Source organism: Triticum dicoccoides, chromosome 2A, assembly GCF_002162155.2.
Source record: "Triticum dicoccoides isolate Atlit2015 ecotype Zavitan chromosome 2A, WEW_v2.0, whole genome shotgun sequence".
NCBI lineage: Eukaryota > Viridiplantae > Streptophyta > Magnoliopsida > Poales > Poaceae > Triticum > Triticum dicoccoides.
In genome coordinates this window covers 28,066,112-28,082,025 of record NC_041382.1, presented here as the reverse complement: position 1 = coordinate 28,082,025, position 15,914 = coordinate 28,066,112, and the positions used below count along the sequence as shown (strand labels likewise).

The 15,914-nt window shown below is 44.2% G+C and overlaps 1 protein-coding gene across 1 annotated transcript; it reads left to right on the top strand.

Annotated features, from left to right (window-relative positions):
• Positions 1–12,824: 12,824 nt before the first annotated feature.
• Positions 12,825–15,042, top strand: LOC119357485. Its single transcript, XM_037624416.1, has 4 exons — positions 12,825–12,833; positions 12,942–13,219; positions 14,043–14,096; positions 14,737–15,042. Exons 1-4 carry the CDS (start codon positions 12,825–12,827, stop codon positions 14,909–14,911), a joined length of 516 nt encoding a protein of 171 aa, XP_037480313.1. The 3' UTR covers positions 14,912–15,042.
• The last annotated feature ends 872 nt before the right edge of the window (positions 15,043–15,914 follow it).

Genomic DNA, 15,914 nt, shown 5'->3' with positions numbered 1-15,914 from the left:
TCCTCGATTTAGGAGGCCATCATGTCACTCGTAGCAGATCGATCTGCCGCATGAAGCCCCGATGGCCATGAGTCGAGGAGTGCACTAGGAAGGTGTGGGTAGGCAGTGAAGCCGTCGACTTCCTTGCGGATATAATCTCGGATCATAGAGGTACGAGTTGACGTCGTCCACTGAGAGATCAATGTGCACGTACGCCGGGGCTCATCCCTGCCGTGATCTAGACGTGTGTGCAATCTGCTCCCCTGCAGGCGGGATTCCCATGGACGTCGCTCGATCTACGAGATCTGGATGCGTGTATCCATCCGCCCTATGCATAATCGCTCATGGCTGCCGTGTGTTGCCGAATGGAAGCTGATGGAGCCGGGAATTGCGGTTGATACCAGTGCATAAATCGGGTTTGATCGGCAGAGATTGTAGGGTTTGCACGTCGCCAGGTCTGCGCCTTGCTCCGGTGACTAGGAGCAGCTAAGTGACCGAGCCTGTCTTAGCATCGTCGCCAGGGTACACACTGATTTTCACCTATAGTTGAGGGTGCTATGTGTTATTTGTCTCTAAACGAAACCAATCTATTACAATTTCGAATTTTGGAATTGTTTTAATCAAAGAAATTGAGCGAGACTATGGATCTAATCTAATCTTTGATCGATCGGGTGTCATGCCCCCGCAGAGAGGAGATTAACGTCCCCGACGAGGGCACGCTACGGAAGTGGTAGACGAATCTAGGATCGGCGTCATGAAACTCACCGCTCTATTACCATGTGGTAATTATAAGAATCCTAGAATATTTGTTGTAGTAATCTAACCTTCGTATATGCTGGGACTGGTTCTTCCCAGTGAAAACCTAGATTCTGATTTTCGATGGCTGGATTTGGCGACGACGGTGCTTGAGCGTCACTCCCTTTCTAAAGGCGTGTTGATGTGAAGAACATTGTTGTCCGTGTGGTGTCATAAGATGGTTGGTGTGGATATGATCATTGTTGTAGTTTGCCAATCGTTGGTCGAATCACTTTGGGTTTTATATTTCTTGTCCTTACCTACGCAAGGTTGGTCTTATAAGACTTTGTTATTACTTGGTGTGTTGTTTGTTTGCTACGTAGGTGTTGGCTGTGCGCACTCTAACTATGCACGGGCCTGGTGTGTGACCATTGTGTTTGTACCCTCTTGGTGCTTCATTTTAAACCAATAAAATTAACCCTTTGTCAGAAAAAAGGTCGTCAGATGGCATAGTTTTGCGTTAAAATCTTTAAGAGAGTATCAGTATTCAGGCAGAGTTATAGAGAGTCCAGAGCCAAAGATCATCTAGGAGGATCCCATGCAAGCTGCAGCCAAGAAAGGATCTTCGGTAACTGTTTGTTGGTATTCTAAATCAGACATGTAACCTCTTAAGTACAGCGCAGAAACACATTTTGTTTGTGTAGCAGGTGTTCGGATACTGATTTTTTTTTGAGAGTTCACTGAAATTTTAACATGGTAACGTCATCCACTTCTCTAGTTTCCAGTTCAACAAAAAGAAAAACGTGTTGCAAATCTTTCTTCTTTGTATGCCGTAACAACTTGAGCAGATGTTTCAGCGTTCAATCAAGCATTGAACTTTCTACAGTGACAGAATTATGTTGTTTCACTTAAACTTCTAATGCTGCTGATTCTGAAGATTATGTTCAAATGGCACTTAATTCGTCAATTACGTTTCCACTGCACCAGTGCTCGTAATAAGCAGCACAATAGTGTATTAGCTTGTACTTAACTCTCTTTGACACAGATACGGTCCGACCAAACGATGAATGTTTATAAACCATATGAAATGATAAGATGGTCGAACATTAATTTTATCTTTCTCAGACTTCACTATAATTTAGATTTTTTCAAGGCCAGCCCATTTACTTATATTTTAGAGAAAAAGCTCGGCCAAGTCCTAGTAGGGCTTGGACCTAACCCGGATTTGATTTAACAAAGCCATCAACCGGCCAGAATACAATCCACAGCAGCATATAAGCATAATAGAAAAAAAAACTTGGATGCAACCCCAAATGGCAGGTACAAGGTGAGAAAGGTAAGCACTCGACTAGGAAACACGAAGCAGAAGAATCTCCTATCAATGCACACATAGCAGAGGAGTCGCTGACGCCCCAAATAGGAATCACATCACGAAGCTATAGAAGGACGAAGTCACCTCCAGAGACACGGCCGGAAGGGAAGCACTGTAGCCACGGGACCAAACCAGAGCTCACCAGGACCATCTGCCCTGACCAGTAACACATCACAGTCACCGTAGTAGGACCCTATCCGGCCCCTCTCACCCAGGCTCGAGGGCGCCGCATCACCAGACTCACTTTAGCACTTGGGGAAGGAATACACCGCTTGGAAAGAGACTTCAGACCTGCCCGGAGCAATGGCGTTGCAGATTAGATGGGCCGCCACCAGGAACAAGCCGAGCTCCCACCATTCCCATGCCCAAGGCGGCACCTTCAGGAAGGGGATGACGCCGTGGCGCTGCCGCCACATAGGCACATGGGCTACGGTTTTTACTCAGACGCAGAGGAAAGGGGGAGGCAGGGAAAGATGAACCTCGACATCAAATGGCATCAAAGTCGCCATCGATCGACACCGTGATCGCCACAAATAACCAGGGGTTCTCCCCCGGACAGGCTTCTTGCCGCCACCACCGAACCATCCAACAACATCAATACGCGCGCACGCAGGAGATCTAGGCCGGCTGGAGGTTGTGCATTTTGCACGGACAAGAACGTCTTAGATCTGACAGGAGAGCTCGGGGCTTTCCCACAGAACGGTCAGCACCCACTAGGACCTCTCTGCCCGTGCAGCCGAGGGGATCCTGCTAACCTCACCAAGGAGCGCCTCCCCTCTCCCCGCCGTTGTAGGAGCGCCGTCCACGCCACACCAAGGCCACCGCCTCAGATCCTGGCCCTCACCACCGAAAGGGAGTGACCAAAGGCCTCGCTGCCACCGTCACTGACAGCCGCGAGGGGGCCCTAGTGACTGCCTCCGGCAGTGGCGAGGATAATGGTAAGAAAGAGGTGGCGGCGGGAGGGAGGGAGGGAGCTTCCGAGGATAGCTCTCGCTGGGATGAAAACTGTTGAAATATATTGCCCGTCTCTCTTCATTAGTTCAGACTTTTGGAGCAACTGGCTGGAGCATGAATTCAATATGGTATCAGCGCCGAGAGATCTTGAGTTCAAGACCATGCGAACACAGTATTAAAATAAAAAGATTCTGCGGCCTACATCGATCCCACGTCTAAGCACTAAATAATCCTAGACGTGAGGGGGATTGTTGAAATATATTGCCCGCCTTCCTACATCAGTTCAGACTTGTGAAACAACTAGGTGGAGCATGAATTCAATAGAAACCAGACTATGGCTATGGTTGTGGTCCTTGTGAGCGCTCATTTACTTATTCTCAGTGATAAATATAGAACACTTTTCGTCCATTTCCTCTTTATTGTGATAACCTCCACTGGAACTGGCAGGTATTGCTATAGGTACAGGTCCTTGAAGCTTAGACTGCTTGTGCATATGAGACTGGGGCATGTTGTTCTCCGATTTAACTATGTCATGACAATGATACAATAAAGTACTATAATTAAGAATTTAATAAGGAACACTGAGCAGGAACAAACTACCAGTGACCTAGAATTCTTTGCCATATAAGCTCCAAGAGATGTTGTCAGGAACTCGGGATTTGGGACCGGAAGTTCAAGAGAACCTGGAGCTGTAGATTCACATATAACGATCCTTGGAGCCAACAATAGGATATGAGATACCTTTTCGTTTCAGTGTTTGTAGTTATTGCTAGGTGATCTTTGGATCATGATGTAATTTTATTATTTCTGTTGTTCGTTGTACTGTCATGATTTAAGATGAATAGATTGAAAGTTTTCTCGGAAAAAAGAAGATACCTATTCGTTTGACTCCTTTTACTATACATCAGATTAACTTGGGTCGTTAATTTTGTGGTTCAATGGCAAGATATAGCAATACTACATCTAAAGTTGTGTAGTAAATTCCGGCATGAAGGGCATTTTGGGCACCACTCCCATATATTTCTGTTGGTCATAGGTGTACTTGCAGCACCGTCCGTCTTGGGGTGAGGGAGCCAGCGGAGCGGCACCTGGGCGTGCCCTCGACCCCCAACTCGGCACACAGAGCACAAAGGTGTAGGTTCGTCTGGACCCAGAGTTTACGACACGACCAAGGACATGCGTGAATGTGCCATTAGTGGAAAAAGTGCTAGCCACAATTTTTATTGGTGGCACACCATTTTCCAGCAACGCCGGCACTATTTTTTTCAAATAGTGCTGGCATCTGCATATATGGTACCACATTGATACGACCACACCGTTGGTGTAGAATTTTTCTTTGACAACATAGATATTTTCTGAGGTTTTTTTTCTGTTTGCTACAGTTTTCTTTGACGCCATTAGCCTGGTAATACATTAAGATATAGAGGACTTATTAATTTTTTAAATTTATTTCAGAAATTAAGTTTCCATGTTGGAACTTTTAGAAAAAAAGTGAACTGTTTCACCGCACAAAATAAAAACATAATTCCACAAATTTAAGTTTCAATAGATTCTAGGAATTACTTTCCAACGTCACATATATCAAATGAACTATTATGAGAGAACTTTCACAACAGTCCCCCACATGAAATTTTTCCAAGAATTTCACTCATGTCGACATGCCAACGCTGACCTCCAATGCTGTGCTGCCGGATACGTCCAATCATGAGCTCCTCAAATGGATCCAGTTGTTACTTTCCTGAGTTGTGGGATTGTTGCTGCCGCCAGATCAGGCTACTTCCAAGTTTCTAAACAGGTACCAATGCTGGATATGAATTGACGGAGCACCCCCATCTAGCTTTCAAGCATTGTCTGTCGTACTGTCGTGTTGTGGTGGCTGCTGGCGGCCTAATCCTGTCTCCCATACCTCTGTTACAAGATCAGATCTCTCTCTATCTATCTCTATCTCTCACTCACACAAGATGGATCATCTGAGATGATCATAGTTTTTTGAAAGACCCCGCGCTCACTGACTTTTCATTGATTTGGCAGAAGAGCGATGACAGAAACTGGTGATGAAGTGATCAAATGTACTAGGAAAAGAAAGGGGAGTGCTCTCCTACAGCCATGCATTTTCTCACGTCAAATCCCCAAACGGGGTCGCTATGAATTTTTCTCCGGCCATCCGCCATTGCTCCAAGTCACTCCTTCTTCTGTTGATCACGTCTCTAACATAGGATCATGGAGTGAAAAGGAGGTGGGCCATGCAGAAGAAAAAAAGGCTTCATGGGAGGCAGAGGCCCGTAGTCTGGTCATTAGTAACCATGTATACGGTTACCCGCTCCAGCGGATTAATTCTTTGTGTGGTTTTGCAAAAAAATTCCGACACCTTCCAATCTTACTTTTATGGCACATTGGCCTCCAAGTTTCATAAACTGACGCAAAGAGGACATAATCTCTGATATCTTTCAAGGAAGTGAGCCGGTGAATGCTTGATAGTCACACTTGTATAATTCAGTTGTCATTTCACTTGACTTGAATTCTATCATATTCTGGAGCAGACTTCACTGAATTGACCCTCTCCTCCCACTTTATAAGAGAGAAGCCATAACTTGCCATGATCATATTCACCAAAGCACTGTACCCTGGGTCCTTGATGAGTAAACTTAACATGTGCCTTGCCTGCCTTGCCCACTACAAAATACAAATCACACCTTGCTCACTGGTATAGACATAAACATAAAGCGCAAGGATAATATTGGATGTTGTAAAAAATGGACTGTACACAACCAGATTAACAAATTATTGGACATTCTAATGACCTTGTATTTTTTACAAAAAACATGTCATACCAGAGACTGTTCTGCTTGCCTAATGTATATTGATTTTATAACTTCTCAAAAATCAAACAATCCTGGTTAGGTTTAAATATAATCAGAGCATGATGTGTTGCATAAAAATAGTCTGTGATCGCCTCCCGGGTGGTCTACCCCGCCACACTGCTGGTCATCCCACCAACCATCCTTCTCAATACCGAGAAGCTTGAGAGATATTTCCTTTGCTCTGGTTCAGAAAAGACGACGGGAGCAAAATGCAAGGTGAATTTGGAGATTGTCTACCGGCCACTTCAGCATGGGGGACTTGGGGTTCTCAATAGGAACAAGTTATGTGTGCCCTCCGGTTGCGATGCCCGTGATATGAACGGAAGGATCCCATCAAGATATGGGCGGGGATGGGAAACCCATGTGACAAGGAGGACCTATATTTCTTCTAAGCATCCACCACTATCATTGTTTGTAACAGTGCGAAGACCCCCTTTTGGAACTCACCTTTCTCCTTGGGCGCAAGCCAAAAGACATTCCCCTGCTCATTCACGAAGTGTCCAAGAGAAGGAATTAGAATGTTCGGGAGGCACTCAAGCACAACACATGGATTCTCAAGATCAAACCTCCTGCTAACGTCTCCGCGAAGCACATCACATGGTTCTTCACACTTTGGCCGCTTTGCATGAGGTCCAAGCCGATGAGCTCACTGAGGACGACATCCTATGGAAGCATACGGCTAATGGGATCTACTCGGGGGCATCCGCATACAAGGCACAATTCTTAGGGATGGTGCTCTCGCCCATGGATAAAATGGTGTGGAAGGCTTGTTCTTTCCTTGGTTGGATCTTCAAGATAGAATTTGGACCGCCTATAGATTGGCGTAGTGTGGGTAGACCAACTGTGATCTTTGCCCTCTCTGCAGAAGAGTACAAGAATGTGGGTCTCATCCCTTCTAGAAATGCCGCTACATTCGAAGGATTTGGTCCTTGATCATTGACGAGTACCACATTCTCGGAATTGACACCACCTGTAAGCCCTAGTGGGCCGTCAAAGGGCCAAAAATCCCATTCTCCACGTCCACCCCTCGTCCAGGCCTACCGCAGGATGAGTTCATATCTTACATATAGTGCCAGCTCGTGTAAGTACTGTATCATTTCCCAACGGGTCCTAATCATACACTATTCTACTAGACATGCAATGTATCAAGTGTCACACCTTGATGCCGTGACAAGTAACATATGTAACCTTGGTAGGTGTGTTTCTTTCTTCACTTCTCCATGCAAGTGGGATCATTTGATGTCTTGAAGTAGTATCTCTCCTCTAACTACTCAAGAGGATAGTTTTACATGCGAGAAACATGATATTTATATAATTGGGTCTGAACTCTTGGCATGTACCAACTTATAGAGCACCCAACTGATCAAGCTGAGTTGTTTAAGTGGGCTCATTTTTCACCTTGGTGAAGCCTAGCTCAGCTTGATCTAGCTCGTGGGATTCCTGGCTCAAAGATTTTAGGTTCAACTTGAAGGCCGAACATGGCCAATAAGACCATTTAATGACATAGCTCATGCTATTAATGACGATGCACATATTCGTCTGCTCCCTCTCAATCCAGGATGCCTGGTGCCGCTCGCCAAGCCCAAATGCTGCTCCTCGCATGGATCCTCTACATGTAGAGATTGCTCACTCACTGCTACACGGCACCCACTCTCCTCACTCGACAGCTGAAAAATGTAGTGCTCTTGTTGTACCAAAAAAAATTAGTTGTTGCTCAAATGTATTGTATATGTTGTCAAAAAATTCAGTTATACTAGAAGTGAGTTTGCTCTATTTTGTTATTGCATATTGCTCTATTTTCTCATATGGTAAACCTTTGACTTTCAACCATTATAAAGTGAAAAACCAACCATTCTACTTTTGGGCACAACAGCGCGAGCTACATCGAGCCAGGGTGCAGTATGAGTGGAACCTATATACGATGTATGTCATATCTTTTGGCTTGACTTGGCTCTGCTTAAGATAGGATGAGCTCAAGGAAGGCTTTGGCTGAGCTTGGCTCACATAGGCTCACTTCCAGGTTTAGTCAAGGCCTACCCCGCGAGGAGCGCATGCTCTTGTACCATAATCCATTGTGCTTGATCGATGGTAATTGCAATCAAAATCACTAGTTTACCATTTCCCAACGCCTCCTAATCACGCAATCTACTCCTGTTCATACAAAAACGGTGTAATCTGTCGGCCCTTATTACCATGGAGTTGGAGAGTGTTGCATAGACATGGTTTTGTGTAATGTAGCATGTTTCACTCTTCGCTTCTCCTATCAAGCCCAATGAATTTGATGTCTTGAAGAACTTGTCTCTCCCCCATAGCACTTCAAGTGGGCACCTAAAACATGATCCCCCTCCCCACTGAACAACCCCATCTGTTCGGACAACGAACATGGGATAGCAAATGCACACATGCACGCTTTGTCAGTATATCTTCACTTACTGTAGTTCCCATATAAAACAAGTACTCCCACATGAAACTCTTATAATCAGCACATTTTTCATTAAAGAACATTTCATTCAATTGATATATCGAGGTGATATAACCGCATTGAAAGAATGTCCGGCCGCTGCATAACGCGATGCACACAACCAACTAGTCCAACAAGCCTAAAAAAATGATCATTTTACAGTGAAAGTATATTAGTCCAGCCTAGGGTGGGGCAAATTCTATCTGAAGATTACACCACCATCCATGTTGGGAGAAAAGCTCCCTGGCTGTATGCTCCAGCCATGTAGATGCCATCATAAAATGTCTCTATCCTCCGGCATCTGTGGGATAGACCAAGTACGAAGCCATCGCGTGCACACATGAATAACCTGCACAGGAGATGAAACACATTTATTGTTAAAAATCACATCATTCACGGTAAGCCACAATGCCCAACATAAGGTAGCCGCGCCCACCAGTAGATGTGAAGAGAATTGTTTACCGCTACCCAACAACCAATTGCCGAACATGTTAGGTTCATTACGAGCGGGATATAGATTTGAAGCTACTTGAACTATGGCTGCACGAGCAAATTTTACACTCAAAAAAATAAGTGCTTAATGGACTCATCATGTTGGCAAAAGACACATGTCTTGCCAAGTTATCTCTAGTTAATATGGACCCTATGTTTAGAAAACAGAGAAATATCTTCACTCTTAGAGGAATTTTGAGCTTCCACAATTTCTTTTATCAAACGGAACATCAGTGTCGACCAATACATCATACTAAAATTTTAAAAGCTACCATTCTGATGCAAATTCCATCGGAACTTGTCTGGTTCGCCTGACAGCTATATGGCCCCCCCAACGAATGAGTAATTCATCCCATGCTACCAGGCGAGGCCCGGAAAGGTCCCTAGGAAAAGAAATGTCGGGGTTTTCTTGTTCCAATACTTGTTTGATCGCGATGAATTTATGTCTAACGATTCTATACAAGATAGGGTATTGCACCATAAGCAAACGAATTTATGTCTAACGATTCTATACAAGATGAGTATCGGATGTTAGTCATGGAGATGGGGTTCTCGTGCTCTCCGAGTGGGTATAACTGTTTTCCTAAAGCTTATAGAACTGATGTTAGTTCTAAGATGATTCATAGTGAGCACTTTGCCGGCCATCTGATTGTGGTGCACGAACTGCGGCGGACGGTTCATGGCAGAAGGTTTGTCACCACGTCACCTCATGGAACCGTTCACTTTGAATCTGCCCTGCCAGAATGTGGTTCTTTTACCCGCCCTCCTCACCCATCCTCCAACTAACTCTTCTCGGTCTCCCTTCCCTGAAAAAAAAATTCTCCTCTCGGTCCCCCATCCATCATGAGAGAGAGAGAGAGAGAGAAGACAGACATGTCGGGATGTGGCAGTGTGGCGCGTGTCAGGGCTTGCAGAGGCGTATGTATGTGCATAGCTTTGCTGCTGGTGATTGTTGTCCAGATAATCAGTGCAATTTTCTTGCCATGCTTCAAAGTAAATATTAGCCATGTATTTTGCTATAGGATTTTTTTGCCATACTTTTGTGCCGGCAAGTTTCACGTGTGTTTTCCTGGAAAATTTGTGACGATTGGTAGCAAACAACAAAATGGATAAATTGTTATTTATCTAGTAGAAATTATTCTAAATTTATCACAATATATATATATATATATATATATAGCATTTTTCAAAATTTGTCATGCGACTATGTAACCCTTTACATTTTTTTTGCAATTTATCTGTGATTACCTACTTTTGCCATCATCTAGATACAAAAAGTGTTCACATATGGCAAATTTGATCATCCACGTCAATGTTTGGACTATCCAATGTAAATTCGACCACAGATGGCAATTTTCCGGCTTTTTCCTAACATTTCACATCATAATTTGCAATATAATATATTTCACATGGAAATTTTTTGCAGTCATCATCGAGCAATTTTTTTCAAAGCTGTCATGATTTGAGTAAGCAATGTTCTTAAGAATTTGCCACGTCGTGCAATTTTTCCCAATATTTGTCACACACCGAGTGAATAGTATAAAACAACTACTCTTTGGTCAGGGTTGCAAAAAAATACGACATTTTTCGTTCTCTAAGATACCTATCGGATCAAGGGTTTACTGTTTCAAAAATTCAAATGACCAAATGGTTAACATTTCATAAGGTTTATGATAGCTGGGCCTGCACGTAAGAGAACTGTTTGTTTGACCGCTTGTTTGAACGTTAACTTACATGTGGAGCCCACAAGTCAGTGTCTCTTCCTCATATTAAAGTAAAAAAACTTCAATCCCCGAGTTCTTTTACAAATTTAAAATTTGGCCTCATTTTTTTAGAATAACCCCTAGAATTTTTAAAAAAGCAATTGGGTCCCTTCAAACATTATAAAAGCCTAATCAAGGCCTACAAACATTTTTTTAAAGCAATCAGGTCCCTAGAAATATTTTTAGTAAGCAATCAGGCCCCTTAAAAAATTTAAAGCAAAAGGGTCCCTGATCTAGATCAATTGAAGCTTCGTCCGTAGCCATCATGAGGAGCTAGAAATAGAATGCGTCGATAAGGGCCACCGCCATCGCCAGGTGGACAAAGCTAGAAGGGGCGACATTATGGATGACGTTGCCTCGCTAGCTCGGCAACCAAGAAGTCAACAGACTCCTTAGTGGCAGTCCCACTGCCACAGCCGGAAGATGCGGCTGCTACCATGTATTTTGGCCTAAGGCTAGTCATAGTGAGGAGTAACTTAGACTAGTGTCATGCATATGACACTATCCTAAGTTACTACCTTTATAATGCAAAGTAACATAATAGTAGTATCTTAGATGGCTTTATTTATTAGTTTGTAGACTCATCTTGTCTTGAAAAGCGCTATGTTACAGTGGCATATTATGTTACCACCTCTCATTAATTACTTGCCACATAAGCAAAAATTTCTTGAGATGCGCTATGTTACTAGCTAAGTTACTCCCACTATGACTAGCCTAACCGGGTGCCACAAGTTTGTATCAGGCCGCCAAGCTTGCCATCAAGCTTGGTTAACGCTGTCGTGGTGCGTTGCACATAGACAAGTGATGGTGAACCTAGGAACCACAGGAGCTCCCTCTGCGTGTCACCCCATGCGGCACTTGCAAGGAGCGGGACCGCCACATGGATGGACAGAGGAGAGACGATGATGTTGCGCATTCCCTGGTTGCCAGTGGCATGCTGACCAACCTCCCACGCGAGTGCCGACATGCCGCCATCACCTCGCCCGCGGGGTTTCCGGCAATAGACGAGAGAGGGAGGGGAGGGAGGGGAGGGTCTTCGCCGACTTTGGAGGGGAGAGGGTCGCTGGCTCGGAGGGGAGAGATGGTGCTCGAGAAATAGATAGATCAAAGGAAGAGAGGAAGGAAGAGGCAACATGCATGTGGGCCCCACATTTAAGTTAACGGTCAAACAAACGACATGTTTAGGAGCGGGCTGACCTTTCATAACTAGGTCAATTTTAACCACATGGTCAATTTGGCTTTTGAAACAACAAACCACCAACCTTGTAGGTATCTGCGACAAACAAAAATTCGGCAGATTTTTAGAACTCTAGCCCAAAAAGCGGTAGTTTTGTGCTATCCACTTATCACACACTGCATTTATGCCATGATTTTCTAGTTAACAATTACTTTTCAGAAAGTTTGCCATGTCCCCACTTTTGTACAAATATGTACGCTTACCATGTTGTGAACCAATTTGTAGTTGAATGGTTTAGTAGGATAGAGTGTTATCCCCTGCTCACTAGGATTCAAGTCTACACTTGACACCCATGCTTGCATTTTCTTAAAAATATTTTTGGCCTTTCAGCGATGTGCATTGAATGGGAGGAGACGTCCCGGTCAACTACGAGGTTGTATGTGTAAACTTTGTTAACCTCAAGATGATTTGTCAGCTCACTCTCTCACCGGCCGATCCATCCCGTCTCCGGTGGCCTTAGGGCCATGGAGACGGAGTGGATCTCGGCCCTTGCCGGTGGGAGGGCTCCGTTTTTAGATCTTTTTTCGAGTTTTGTTAGGGTTTATGTCCTGCTCAGGAAGATAAGACGGCAGCGGCTCCCTGAAGATGAAATAAATGTCTCCCCTCCTAGCCCCCGTTCCGGTTATGCGTCTAGCATTATCGGTGGGCGTGTGAAGGTGTGTCTCTGGCGGATCTATCTTTGATGGATTTGCTCAGATCTATTCGTCGTTCGTCTTCGTTGGTGTGTCTTCAGATTGGATCCTTTTGATCTGCATTCTTCATCTGCGGCGGTTGCTGTTCTGGTGCTTGTAGTCGTCGCTAGGTAGTCTACAGATCTTGATGTAATTTTTACTATTTCTAATGTTTGTTGTACTACCATGATTGAAGATGAATAGTTTGTACCATTTAAAAAAACAGACATGGCATATTTCATGCTAGGCTTTTCTGCGTGCGTTCATATCGTTTCAGCGGGGGCTGATCGATTGCGCTGATGTATCCTGTGCGAGCGAAAAAACGTTCACGCTAGGCTTTTCTGCAACGAACTTTTTGACGGACGCATCTTGGCCTCGATCATATTCAAGCTAGGCTTTTCTGCAACGAAAATTAGCAACCCAAAGACACACCCAGCGCGTTGCCGCCGCAGCGACTCGAGATCGAGAGGCGGAGGCCGTCGCGACCGGAGATCCCCAATCGGCGTCGTCGCTGCCGCATCGTCCTCCAGCGCTCAATTGGAGCGCACCGTGCGCACGGGACAATTTCGGCCATTGCGATGCTCCGATCTGCTGTTGGACTCGCTCTCCGGCAGTCGGCGCCGGCCGCTCGCTTCTGCGGCAAGGTCGGCCGCCGCAACCCTGCATCCAACATCACCACGAGCGGTAGGTACCTGCCGATAATCAAGATGAATCTTTTTATCCCACAATTGATGACGAGTTATGGTGTGGCTTAGGGTTTGACCGATGATTTTCAGCATAATTCGGCTTGCCCTTATGCTTCTGTCACTGTCAATTAGGATTACCGATGACGCGTCATTAATTTTCTTCGCATAATTCCTTCCATAACAATGAACCATTGTCAAGTCTGAAACCAGGAGTTAGTTTGGGTGAATCTACCTAGGGTTAGGGTGACTGAGCGGCATGGACATTTGCTGATTGGGGAGAGCGTTGGTCTGCATAAATATAAATCAAAAGCATTCATGTTTGGGATCAGAGGAGATCTTGTATGCTCTATAAGGCTGCTGTATTTGCTCTATATGTACCTCTATAAACATTCCTGTTTGCTCGTTGTATTTGTTCCCCTTTTCATGTATGAAACTACTTGTATTTGGTTAGGAGTAGACAGTCTGTCCTCTTTGCTCAGCCATCACATGATTAGATTCTTTTTGCGGTATGTTAATATCTCAGCCCTGTTACGTTGTCGGCTACAAGAAAGTTCCAGACTAGACTTGTTTCTACGTTTACAGATGAGCTGTGCATCTAGTTTGAGTTGTTCAAAGGAAAAGTTTCCTTTTGGTTTCGTGTCCAGTGCAAAAGTTATCTTCCGATCTTGTTTACTATTGAAATTTATCCGACCAGCGAAAATAGCTCACTATGAGGAGCTTTGGGTTAATATATGGTTTTTGTTGGTCTGTGCTATATTGTACGTATGCCTTCTCTTGCTTACATTTCAGCAAAACAAGTTTGATAATTTTATTCAACTCTGATTTGCAGAGGAATTATGACGCTAGCAGGAGGTTTGAATTCAGCAAGGAAAACTTTGCCGGCTGGTACGTACATCATCCTTCTCTATCTACTTTGAGGCGGGCGTTTGGTTATAGGAGCAGTGGTTGACAGCTCACGGGTTTTGTGGATAGTTGTTAGATATTTGACAGTAAGGTTTTGTTGTGCTCTTGTTTGGTGGGCGCAGGAAGGAATTTGTTAGAGTTAGGCGCACAACCATTTCATGGTTTTAGAGATAATTTACTGGGATTCATGAGTACAAGCAAGGACATACATAGGTAAAGTGCTTTCAGGGAGAGGCGTAGGAAATCCAATATTTCTGTTAACTGATCTCTCTGTCCGGCTGCTTGGTTTGCTCATATAGGCCACCACTTCAGCATATACATCATATCAGAAAGCTGGCGCCATTCCAATTTATGTATGATGTAGTCAATATTCTCAACACTTATCTTAATTTGGGAGTAAGAGAGATACATATTTGTCACTTTAGCCATTTTCATTTTGCTGTCATTTTATCCTTATGTTCATATAATCATATTTATTTCTGGATTTGCCAAGATTTGCATACGTACTTGATGTATTGGAGGGGACTGAAGGCATAGGGCCCCTTTTGAGTTTCAACGTGTTTCCAGTATATTCTTTTGCTCATATAGTTATTTCTGATTGATGTATTTTCACTCTTCACAGCACCGGTGTGGAATTTATGATTGGCGCCTTTGCCTGCGGCGTAGCACTTCTGTTTAGGCACTATACGACTCCTCCCTACGAAAAGGAATCGAGGTACAATACGGCAAGTTGTGAAACAAAATCCACTTCTGATACTTGTCAGCATGGACAACATGGACTAGAGAAAATGGAATAGGGAGCAGCATGTCTAAAGGAAAGAGCATGTCTAACTAGTCTCATGTCTTACCTGTATAAGTTCTTGGATGGGAGATCTACAATTTAGTCTGTTGCATTGTATTATATACATGAGAAGATGCCTAATGACGAAAGTGAAGTCCCTTGTGGCCTTGTCGACTTTCTGTATGTATCTGCCTTTTCGCCTTCTTTGACTATGCCCTCTACTCTAGATATGACAAAAGATGTAAGAAAGTGAAGATTGATTTCCAAATGAGTTCACCTCCTTTTGAAATGCTAGTTGGTTAAACTGGCCCGGACTCTGGAGATACTTGGACCGCTTTGCGGCCTCACTTACTCAATATTCAAGGCCTGAATAATTAATGCTCAGTTCAACCAGGCTTAACTTGTTTAGTATCATTTTTTTTGTGAATAACTTGTTTAGTATCATTGGTAGGGGAGCATTTGATGTGATTGAGTCGGGATTAGGACAGCTGAATCAGCTTAATCCTTCCTTTGCATGATGGAGCATAATGTGTGAAGTCATCTTTAGATCAGGAACTTCGCTTTTCTGGGCTCGAAATTGAAGTTCGTATGTATGTTTTCCTGAGTTGTTGCAGCAGGCAAGTAGAACATGGTGTACATACTGGAGTGAGGGAGTATGTGTGGCTTTGGGAGGAACCAGCCCCATAGTGTTCAGTTCGCCAACTTATACTATCTTACTTTCAGTAATAGAAGCATAACTGTAGCTCAGGTTCTCAATGATGCACTGTTGGGGTTGCTGGTTTGTGTTCATTGGGGTGATAAGGATAACTTAGTAGTGGCAGCTACAAACAGGTTTGTGCGCGTGCTTCTGTGCCTTTAGAACATCACAGAAACAGAGAGGCGTTGGTCCACGGTGTGGGTGACACCTACACCGATGTCGGGCTCGGCCTGCATTGCACATCGTGCCAGTATACCTTGATGTGCGTCATTGCCTCCACCGATGCAGCCGAAGCAGAAAGGAAGACTAGGAAGAGCGCAAC

What these genes read in the sequence shown, in the direction of transcription:
- LOC119357485 (XM_037624416.1), top strand. An exon ending in ACCACGAGCGGTAGGTACCT is followed by an intron (nt 13,220 to 14,042) that starts GCCGATAATCAA and finishes TGATTTGCAGAG; the next exon opens with GAATTATGACGCTAGCAGGA. An exon ending in AAGGAAAACTTTGCCGGCTG is followed by an intron (nt 14,097 to 14,736) that starts GTACGTACATCA and finishes CACTCTTCACAG; the next exon opens with CACCGGTGTGGAATTTATGA.